This window comes from Gadus macrocephalus, chromosome 10 (genome assembly GCF_031168955.1).
Source record: "Gadus macrocephalus chromosome 10, ASM3116895v1".
Taxonomy (NCBI): Eukaryota; Metazoa; Chordata; class Actinopteri; order Gadiformes; family Gadidae; genus Gadus; species Gadus macrocephalus.
This window is the reverse complement of record NC_082391.1, coordinates 13,679,576-13,690,539: the sequence shown is the minus strand read 5'-3', so window position 1 is coordinate 13,690,539 and position 10,964 is coordinate 13,679,576. Positions and strand designations below refer to the sequence as shown.

Genomic DNA, 10,964 nt, shown 5'->3' with positions numbered 1-10,964 from the left:
GTGGGGAAGTGTGCGAGAGCTTAAGACTGAGCCTAGTTTCATCTCGCTCGTCGCAATTATCCTGTCACTTCTATAATAGGACAGAAACACCAGGGAAGCAGCCCCCCGCAATCAAGGCATTTACCCCCTCCGTGCCCGTCTGGGCGCGCTGGTGTCGCTGCGCTGGCGCGTGAGCGTTTCTGCCGCGGCGCCGTCACAAGCAGGCACGTGTGTGTGTACTAAATTATCTCTGTTTCGTCCATCCCCCTCCTCATCCCCTCTCCTCCCCCCCCCCCCCCCTGCTCATTTTCAACCAGCCCACCCGAGGGGGGGGGGGGGGGGGGGGTCTGATTAAGGTCCCGCTGTGTCCGCCCGGGTGGAGCGCAGTGCCGTAGGCGGTGCGTGCACGTGTGCCTTGATGTATGTATGTACTTTCCCCGAGTGAAGGACGATGTAGGCAGCGTCGGTTACATGGTGCAGAAGTAGTGTATGCGTGGGAGTGCGTACATGCGGGGAAGTGTGTGCATGTGTGCGTACGTATGTGTGTACGTGTGTGTGTGTACCTTCTTCTCCAGCTCAACGGCCTTGGCCTCGCTGGTCTTCACCTTGGTCTGGTCCACCATGTTGTCTGACAGGGGGAGGGGGGGAGGGGGAGAGGGCGCAGGGGAGAGGGAAAGATAAGTCAGATGAGATGGATTTTCAGACAACACACCTGCTCATGTCTGGCTGTGAATATTTCGTGCCCTTCAGCGTGACAGACACACACACACACACACACACACAATGTATTCAGACAGACACTCAGCCAGTGTCCTATCTGTCTGCTTTTGTGTTTTCCTTATCACACTTCTCAGAGACCAGATTCGTGATTCGATGGCAGCCAAATCTCATTACAATAGAATCCTATCTGGTAGACGGTGCTGCCACACATACAAACACACACACACACACACACACACTCTCTTTTTCGTGTTTTCTCTCTGTGGGAGACGAAGGAGACAAAACTAAGCTCATATTTCCAAAGCCCACCAATAGATTGACTGCGCAGCCCGACTAGAGTTTCCTCCCATCCTCTTCGTCCAGAGATACAAGATGAATAGCGAGATGAAGTTTGCACGGATCAACAACAACACTAGTCTGGGTGGAAGGAGGGGGGGGTGCCATCGCCAGACGCTCCGGTTGGCTGAGGCTGAGCCGCAGCCCGGGATGAGCCAATGGCAGATCTCCTTGGTATTCTTCCTGTGTAATTGCAGGGGTCCACAGGTGGCTTGGGGGCCTCGGGGCAGAGTGGGCACGTGCAGCGAATAGGGCGGCTTGGCACACAGATAAAGGCTGCCGGGTAATTGGACGGCAAAGACAGTGATGCCCCATGCCAAAGAGCAGAATTAAAGTTTAACCAGAAGACAGAAGGATAAGGGAAACGTGTGAGAAATGACAAGCGTGTAAACTTCAAAAACTAGTAGCGGTTGGGGGGGGGGAGGAAAAGAAAGAAAATGACACCATATGTTCCAAAGGCTTAATATAATAATGAAGATTAATCTGCAATTAACGTCGGGGGGTTAATGAAAACTGTAGAGCTCGGCTAAACGTGTGCCTATGCTAAGTGAGGAGTGGACGCTGAGAAGATGGGAGGAAGAGCTGATGAAGATGAGGAGGAAGAGGAAGAGGAGGAGGTCGGGGCCGGGACAGCATAAGGCGCGGGGGCTAACGGCGCTGAAGTGTGTGTAAAACGGAGTGCGTGCAGGGGAATTTGTGAGCGGTCTTGTTGTGGCGCGGACATGAAGGGGGCTCGGGGCGAGGTTGGCGTTGCTTCTGTCATGGTGGTGGGGTTTTAAATGGGACACGCTCAACAGCAGACTACTATTGGAGGGGGGGGGGGGGGGGGGATTGTGTGGGGTTGTGTGTGGGTGTGTGTGCGGAACAGGGAGGGCTGGGGGTGTGACTGTGTGAAGAATTGTAAGAGTTCAAAGAAAAACACTAAATAATGTATGCAGGGCACAATTGGGCTGCCTTCCACTGATAATAACTCTGGCAGCGCTAAAGGTGGCCATTCTTGCTGGTATGAGTGACTGTGTGAGTGGGTCTCCATGTGTGTGAGTGGGTCTCTGTGCGTGTGCGTGGGTATGTGTGCAAGCGAATGTGCACGCACGCACGTTCGTAGTGGGACACATTTAGCAGCGGCACAATTAGAGCCTCCTGCAGTGGGCTAGAGCGGGCTGCCATAAAAGAGTATTGAACTCTTGAGACACGTCCTGTCCTTCTCTCTGCTCTGGTTTCCTTAGTGGAGTGGTCCCTTTTTTTTTAACACCCAAGCCTGGTGCAGTAGTCCATTCAGCTGAACGGCCCACCCGACAGCTCATAGACAGTCCCCCGGGGTGTGAGGACCGAGGGAGTAACACGTCGCTGGTTTCGACTTTCAGTGGCACTTTGGTTTTGTGTATTATACATTACACACACACACTTGAGGTAGCAACTATCCTGGAGCTTGAAAGACTCTACGCCTACGGTTGGAGTGAAATAAATGCGGTGGACAGATAAAGAGCACAAAAAAAGGTCAGGGAATAATGAGAGATTTTATCGATCGCCTCTGCGCCTCAGGCAGCATTATATTTTTACTAGGTTTTATTCCGACTCCCTGCGGAGTCGAGCACGCGCGGTGCGTGTCAGAAGGGCGGGGCTCCCTGACTCCCCGCCAAGAGGGTTGATATCCGCTCGCGCACGACAGATTAAGACGTAAGGAGCTTCAAGCGGCGTCCTGCTGTGTGCTTGAGGTTTTTAGGACGCGAGCAGTCCTGAATATATCCACCAGTCAGCAATTAGTAAGCCAGCTAAAGGAAGGCAGTCATAATGGCTATACTGGAAACACTTGTCTTCCACTTTCCCATCGTCCAGCCAGAAGCACCGTCCAATTCTTTGTTTGTATCCACCATTCCCGCTTCAGACCTGATATTGAAGCTATCTCCCTCATCACAGTTGGATTGTTTTAGAGCTACATGTGTTTGTTTTTGATGTGCGAGACTCTTCACTTTGTGATGTGTGAAGACGATTTAGATGTGAAGATGATGAAGATTTGAAGATGTGTGAAGTCACAAGCCTTGGAGAAGACGGAGTGGAGTATTTAACCCAGACACCACTGCCGGTGATAGTCTAGCCCTGTCCTCCATTGATTTGGGCTAAATTGGGCAAAGGCTAACTCAAGCACTGGGCAGACAAAGAGAAAATAAATGGTACAAAGATACTCGTCTGACTATGGGCAAGATGAAAACAACCTTATTTCTCCAAAGTATGAGTATTCCTTCGTACAGGAGTTAGAGATGGACATAAGGAGTGTCATCTGCATAAGTAACATGGCAAATGTAATTGTGGACATGGCTTTAGTGCTCTAATGTCTTCGTTTTGCCAAGTGAATTTGTTTATAAATTTACTTTTTAAATTGCATTAGTTCACTGAAGCTGATATGCACATCACTCTGTCTCCCCCCTGTGGTTCAACTGGGGAACTGCATTTGTCGACCACAGAAACAAGTGAACGTGTTTCTGTGTTATTATGTGTCGACCACTTTGGGGGGCACTCAAGGACCCTACGCACTCACACAATCAAACGCGCCATCAGAAGCCTTCAAATCACAACAAAGATAATGAAACATACGAAAATATATAAATATATGTGTGTATTCCTATCCAATAAACACGGTTCAAACACGGACGACCACTTGAGTGGTGCTCCAAGAGAGGGGGAGGTGATGGGGGGCTGCAGGTACGCGCTGGTGCTTGCGTTTGTGTTTGCGCGTGTCGGCGCGTGTGCTCGCGTCGGCGCGTCCGCCTCCCCCTTCCGGCTCACCTATCAATCCCTCGATGTCCAGCCGGAGGTTGCGGCACTTGAAGTCCGGGTCGGCGCCGTTCCGGTGCAGCACGATCTGGGCCACGCACTCGTCCATCAGCTTGTAGTACTGGGGCCTGGAGGGGACGGGAGGCCACAGCATGAAGGACCATAAACAACGCCTCCACGGAGGGACGGCTGGGGCTCCCAGTCCCAGCGTTCGCTCTCAAGGCTCCGTCCTAGACTATTAAGGCCGTCTTTCTATTGCACTTTAGAGGGGCAAGGAAAGATGAGAAGGGGATGTCACAGAATGTAGCTTGAGAGGAAGCTGCTTGGAGACTGCGACCGATTAAAACAGGACAAAACCGGTCTGGTAGAGCGGTGTTGCCACTCTACCAGAAAAAAAACATTAAGCGACGCAGATGGAGAGAAGTGAAGTGAGCACAAAGGACACAAAAGTAGACAGACAGACAGACAGACAGACAGACAGACAGACAGACAGACAGACAGACAGACAGACAGGATAGGGGGCGGTATGGGGAGATAGCGTTCATATTGTGTCGTTGTACACAGGGGGCAAGTGGTTCATGCTTTCTTGAGGCGGAGAAGACGTTTTGTTGTGTATGAGGGGACGTGATGCCCTGGGAGCGACAGAAATGTGGTGCCACGGATCAGACATTTGTGTGTGTGTTTCTGCGCGCAAACGTGTGTGTGTGTGCACACTGCTCCGTGTGCATTTGCTGCGCATGTGAACAGGCAGTTGGTGCGTGACAGTTTCAGTTTCTTGTCTCAAAGATTGATTCTGTGTAAGTGTATGAATGTGTGCGTGTGTGTGGGGCATGTGCGATGAAGGCCTGTAGACACTCAATTTTTAAGGTGTCTGATTCACTGACCCTGTATGAAGCCCCCGGAGCCACAAACACAATACCTAATATATTCCCTTTCTCCCTTGCTCTCTCAGTGTGTGTGTGTGTCTCATTCTCTCTCTCCCTCTATTGCTCACTGCTCACCCCCCCTCCCTTCCTTAGCTTTGCAGGTTTATCCGTGGAGCGAGAGTGCCATCCAGTGCTGATTCAGGGAACAACAACCACGTCTGACTACGGCAACTTAGAAATTGTGGCTGGTTAATAAAGTAAAGTTTCATTGCAGCAAGTTAAATAATATGCAGCTACTTTTCTTTTAAGATATGGCCATTATAATATGCATAATGTGAAGGCTGGAGACAAAAAGAGTAGTCCCACAATACCCGCGGTCATTCAAGTGGAATTCTAGTGTGTACGTGCATGCTTGTTTGTGCGTGTGTCTGTGTGTCTGTGTATGTACAAGCTTATCAAGTCATTTCGCACCATATGCTCCAACCTGCCCCAGCAGCACAAAAGTCCAATCTCGACTTCATTCCCTATACCCTCCCTCACCTCCATCCATCTTCCAATCCATCCATCCACCCTCAGCCTCCACCCTCCCACGGCAGACCCTGTGTTTAACAGGAGCCACAATTTCCCGCCTGTCTGATACCATCAAGGCAACATGGGGGAGGGGTGACTGACTGCTGTGTGTGTGTGTGTGTGTGTGTGTGTGTGTGTGTGTGTGTGTGTGTGTGTGTGTGTGTGTGTGTGTGTGTGTGTGTGTGTGTGTGTGTGTGTGTGTGTGTGTGTCAGCAGGCCTGCTTATTTTTTATTACTTGGCCAAGTTGAGGACGTTCCTTCACTCCTGTAACTGCCTTCTTCCTCCAGTGCTAGTGTACGTGTGGGCAAGACTTCAAGCAAGTCTGTGTGCTTACTTTTCTAAGCTAATGTGATTGTACACACGAGTCTAAGCGTGTGAGTGTGTGTGCGCGTCTGGCGTACTTATGCAACACTATTCTCTGGAGCTCTTGACTTGTCCTCTCTATTATTCCACCCCAGTCTTGTCTTTCCCTCATTGGCTCCCCTCTCAGCCCCACCCCCCCCCCCCCCCCCCCAGGCCCCAGGGAGGGGCATTAGCATATTTCTGGCGATAAGGGGGTGGAAGGTGCTCAATTCTATTAAAATGAAATTGGACTTCTTTTTGCATGTATTAATTTCACAGCTTTGGACCGGCGTGCAGGAAAAACAAATGTGAGAAGGGGGGGGTACCAGACATCTGGTAACCAAGGTGAAGTTAATAGAGGGGAAATGTTTTGACTTCTTAATCCAATCATTCTGAAAAAATGGCTTTTGGGTATGACTCGGCTGGGGAGATTTGGAGAGTGAATGTGACAGCATGCATGTACTGGCAACGGTGCGTGTGTGTGTGCGTGTGTCCGTGTGTGTCTATGTGTCCGTGTGTCTCTATGTCTGTGTGTCTGTGTGAGTCTGTGTCTGTGTGTCCATGTCTGTGTGTGTCTATGTCTGTGTGTCCATGTCTGTGTGTGTCTATGTCTCCATGTGTGTGTCCGTGTGTGTCTATGTCTGTGGGTCCATGTCTGTGTGTGTCTATGTCTCCATGTGTGTCTATGTGTGTGTCTATGTCTATGTGTCCGTGTGTGTCCATGTGTGTGTGTCCGTGTGTGTCTATGTGTGTGTGTCCGTGTGTCTATGTGTGTGTGTGTGTCCATGTGTGTGTGTGTGATGTACACTACCTGGCCAGGTAATCATTGCGGACCAGCAGCAGGTGCTGCAGGAGGGACAGGAAGTGGCCTTCGGCCTTGGAGTCCTTCACCGTGTTGAAGAGTATCTCGAACACCTCCCTCACGTCGGTGCACGCCACACGGTTAAGGAGCGACAGCAAACACATGACATCACCCGTCTTATCTCATCGTGTTCATCAGAGATCTCAGTTAGCAAAATAAATCTTGGTGTTCTGATGCCCCCTGGTGGTGAACACTACGGCAAACATCCAAAGGTCTACCAAACACTGAAAATATTTGGGAAAACACAAAGACGTCATATTTTGTTTGACTGTAAGTGTCCTTTTTAGTTGCACAATGTTTGGCAGCTGCTGCAAAACAATGTTTTTTTAAGGAAGTTCTTGCACTGCAAAAAAAGTCTTGCCACACTCCTGCACCCTTGTGACATCTAGTGTTGAAACGTACAACTATAAGCCACTATAAGTGATAATAATAAAATTACTATAAGAAAAGCGGCAAAAGATACTCAATAATATATCTCCATGTAACTTCTGGGCACCTGTATTGTCCATGTGTCTCACATGAGTGCAACTATTCAAAGCTTGGGTGGGAATGAGCCCCTTGGCAGTTGTTATTGTCCTTCCAGCTCAACTGGTCATTTAGTAGTTTTCAACTGGTATGATGATGCAAAACAACCTCCACCTATGTCCATCTAAAATATGTGCTGAAACTATTAAAGAAGGGAAAGCCAAAGCCAAAAAAAAAAAAGCGTTCAGCTACCAAGAAGATGTATTGGCTCAAATAAGCTCCTGTGATCCTATCTTTGTATCTCCCCCCCAGCAGATGGAAGTGACATTGAGGGGATGAAGAAAAAAATCTGCTATGTCTAGTGGTTAGACCACCAATCCCCAGAGACAGAGAGGGAGAGGACAAGAGACAGAGAGACAGAAACAAAGAGAGAGACAAAGACAGATAGGACAAGAGACAGAGACAGGGAGAGAGAGGACAATAGACAGAGCAAGAGAAAGGGAGACAGAGACAGGGAGAGAGAGAACACGAGACAGAGTAAGAAAAAGGGAGACAGAGAACAACTGTAAGAGAGATGGAGAGAGAGCGATTACAAGAGACAGAGAGAGAGAGAGACGGAGAGTGAGAACAAGAGAGAGGGAGAGAGATTACCAGAGACAGACAGAGAGAGAGAGAGACAGGGAGACAGACAGAGTGAGAACAAGAGAAAGGGAGAGAGAGATTACCAGAGACAGAGACAGAGACAGAGAGAGAGAGAGAGCCTGAGCGAGAGAGGGAGGGATGTCAGGTGGAAGGATATTCCATCTCAATGCGGATGTCGTCCAGACGAGCTTTGAGCTCCTCAGAGTCTTCCTCTGCGTGCTCGTCAAACACATTCAGCTGCACCCGCAGCTCCTCGTTCTCTATGGTCCTGACATCCTATAGGGGAGGAGAGGGGGAGGGAGGGGGAGAGGGAGGAGGAGGAGGAGAGGGAGGAGAGGGGTTTCTGTCAGCCATGCTGAGTTTGGACAGGTGTGGAAAGTTTGGAATGGTGGTGGGTGTGTGGCTGTGCGCCCACGTTTGCGTGTAGCCACACTCTCGATGGCCCGGGAAGTGTGTCACTCACGGTGAACAAACAAATGTGTGACAGGGAAAGCGAGAGTGGCGATAAAAATGTTACCCATGACTGACTGACTGACTGACTGACTGTAACTGTGTGTATGCATATTTGATGACAGTCGGTCGAAGTTGCGGTAGAAAACGCTTGCACGTGTGGGGATGTGAGCGAGTGAGTGAGAGCTGAGTGAGTGAGCAGGTGGGCGGGTGAGAGCTCCCTACCATCAGGAGGTCTCGTAGTCCCAGTCTCAGCAGCTCAGAGCGGATGTGGACCCTGAAGTCCAGCTCCTCTCCCCGGCTGATCAAGGCGTTGATGAGCTGCATGCAGCCGCCCTGTCCAACGCCACGCACAGATAAGACGTTACACACGCACAGGTCCCATCTTCTCATCAGGCGACTGGACCACTCTATGATCACACAGGTACGGAGTTTCCTCGAGGAGAGGACAAGCCTGACGGCTGGGGCTTTCTGTTTGTTTGTGTCATTTGTCGGGGCACTTCAGTACCTTCAGAGCCACGCTGTTTTGTTTCATCCCCGCCAAGAGAGGCTGAAACCTCTCGATGTCCTTCCTCTCCGCCTCCTCTGTGATGGCCTCCAGAACACGCTCATGGCTACAGGGACACAGAGACGATCATGTAGATCTAGAGTTACAATACACAAGCCTCACGACCCACGTGGGGATCATGTAAACCATAGTTATTTCATTGGCTTCTTTCTCAAGATTAAGAAGAGGTTGAGTTAAGCTACAATCATGCCAATACTATCCTACGCAGGTCTGGGGTGATGCAGTCGAGTAGCTGTAATAACGTCCAGAGAGATAAACGGCCTCAGGTTCAAATGCATTTGTTATTTGACCTTTGTGATACGACTGAGTCTCGCTGAGGCCGAGCTCTCCTTTCCCAAGCGAGACGAGTCGACGCGATGACCAAGCACAAAATCTCCTTTCTAAAACCGTACGCTGCACGACGGCGACTTTGCAGGGCAAACACTCAAACGCCGCCGTGTGATGAACAGTGTCACGTAGGCCACCGTCCTGACTCACGTGGTCGTGCCCACCCCTGCATCTGGTCCAGAAGAGATCCTGAAGTACTGAAGTACTTCATAGAACCCCCCCCCCCCCCCCCCCTGCAGACTCCTTCTGCTTCTCAAGGACACGCTGCAGAGAGCGGGTCAGTGGCTCCTAATGACATGACAGCGGGTGTGGGGGGGGGGGGGGGGGGAGTGGGGGTTCACCTGGACGACCATCTGTCCCCCCCCCCACCTCGGCTCTCCTCCTGGAGGACGCGGGGGTGGGGGGTCCGCACAGGCGCGGAGCTGCTGCCACTTAACGCAGCTTCTTCATTTGACCTGTCACCGCGCCCCTGAATAGACTGCTCTCAGAACAGCACTAATAAAAGCCTCGCCCGGTGAAGCACCGCCACCCCGGCAGACCGTTCAGAACTCACTCTTGGCACAGAGTTTACCTCCGGACACATGATTTCATGACCCTAAACATCTAAACAATTAGGGTCATAAATATTCTCAATATTCTCTCATTGCACATCTAACGATCTCGAGATCCTCACCCAACCGGACTGCTTCTATTGCATTGTTTACATTTGTATGGGGATGAAAAATCATTTGAAGAAAGATGCATCAAAGTCCACCAGCGACTTTGATCCTTTCAAAGTCCACTCAACCAGTGTTTTATGTTTCACTGAATAGAGGCAGCGCTTGAGAAAGAACTGGCGTGCCTTTTTTCTTCTCCCCTGGTTTCCACTTGCCAGACGTTCTCACCCGCACCAAAGCCGCAGCGCAGATCTGGCCTGATGTTTTATAGATGCATGGCTTCACAGAGAATACATCAGAGGCGTGCTTTCCTCCTCCTTCCCCGACTTGAAGGGGGCTGCATTAATATGATGAATCATGTGAAACTATGAAGGCACTCAGCGACCTGGGGAGTAGCGAGCAGCCTTTGAGAGGGCGAGGGGATGCAGGCCTCGGGCGAGGCGCGGCTGCGAAGGACCGGTACTCACAGGTTGTCGTTGTGGTCCAGGATGCAGATGGCCGACAGCAGCTTGATGGCGTCCACCATCATGTGAGGCGCCCGGGGGTTCACGGCCCTGACCAGCAGAGGGATCCCCTCGTCGGTGGCCAGCATGGCTTTCAGACCGTACTGCAGAGAGCAGAGAGAGGGGGTTTTCAAATGAGAATCATCACCGAGATGGGTGAGACTATTCTAGACTATTCTAACGAGGTAAACGTGCAGCAGACCTATTCCTTAAGATTCCTAAAGTGTATAAATAGTCTAACAGTGTCAATAAACATTCTAGATTCTACTTTATTGATGATATTTTCTCAATCATGCAAACCACAGAGCAAATGCAACACTGTGGGTGTAGGCTGACCCCTAGAGGACTTGGAACTGTACTACAACAACCGGAACAAAAACCTATTTGTCTGCCTGCTGCACTACATGCAAATGGTTTCTAAGGACAACGCATTTGAATACATATGGAACTTGATGACAGAGGTAAAGCTTGTTGCAGAAAACTGTGTTTTGAGTCTTGCAGGCTTTAATCCGATAAAGATCTCACCTTGTTGTTCATGAAGGCCTTGAGACACCGGATGATCTCGTGTTGACATTTCCCTGATACGTTTCTGGAAGGAGACGAGACGAGACCACAGACAAGGACTTTAAACAACACAACCGCTAGGACAACAAAAGACGTTGTTCATTGCCTTTGGTCATGCAATTGGCCGTGCGAGGGAGAGTTTGCCTTACGGGTACTCGTCTCTCTCCTCCTGTAGTTTCTTCAGCAGGCTGAGGAGCAGTACCAGACCCTCGTCACCAAAGTTCTGCACCCAGCTGGGGAGGTGGAGGGAGACAGACACCATCATCAGAAATTAACGTTGATATCAACGTGACCAGACGGATCGTTTTAAGTGTTGCATAAATATATGTATTGTTGTACAT

At 50.2% G+C, this 10,964-nt stretch overlaps 1 protein-coding gene across 4 annotated transcripts in view; it reads right to left on the bottom strand.

The window, feature by feature from the left end:
• Window positions 1-355: 355 nt before the first annotated feature.
• Window positions 356-10,964, bottom strand: part of LOC132465758 (protein diaphanous homolog 1-like) — a 34,607-nt gene continuing 23,998 nt past the window's right edge. For 2 of the 4 annotated variants that reach the window (XM_060062514.1, XM_060062515.1), the window contains exons 7-15: window positions 10,773-10,856; window positions 10,585-10,648; window positions 10,024-10,163; window positions 8,514-8,619; window positions 8,231-8,341; window positions 7,713-7,831; window positions 6,398-6,514; window positions 3,820-3,935; window positions 357-607 (exon numbers count right to left, since the gene is read on the bottom strand). In XM_060062514.1, the coding sequence (XP_059918497.1) occupies window positions 447-607; window positions 3,820-3,935; window positions 6,398-6,514; window positions 7,713-7,831; window positions 8,231-8,341; window positions 8,514-8,619; window positions 10,024-10,163; window positions 10,585-10,648; window positions 10,773-10,856 (1,018 nt within the window). In that variant the 3' untranslated portion in view covers window positions 357-446. Of the gene's footprint in view, window positions 608-3,819; window positions 3,936-6,397; window positions 6,515-7,712; window positions 7,832-8,230; window positions 8,342-8,513; window positions 8,620-10,023; window positions 10,164-10,584; window positions 10,649-10,772; window positions 10,857-10,964 lie in introns of all 4 variants that reach the window. The other 2 variants (XM_060062516.1, XM_060062513.1) reach the window with 2 other exon arrangements.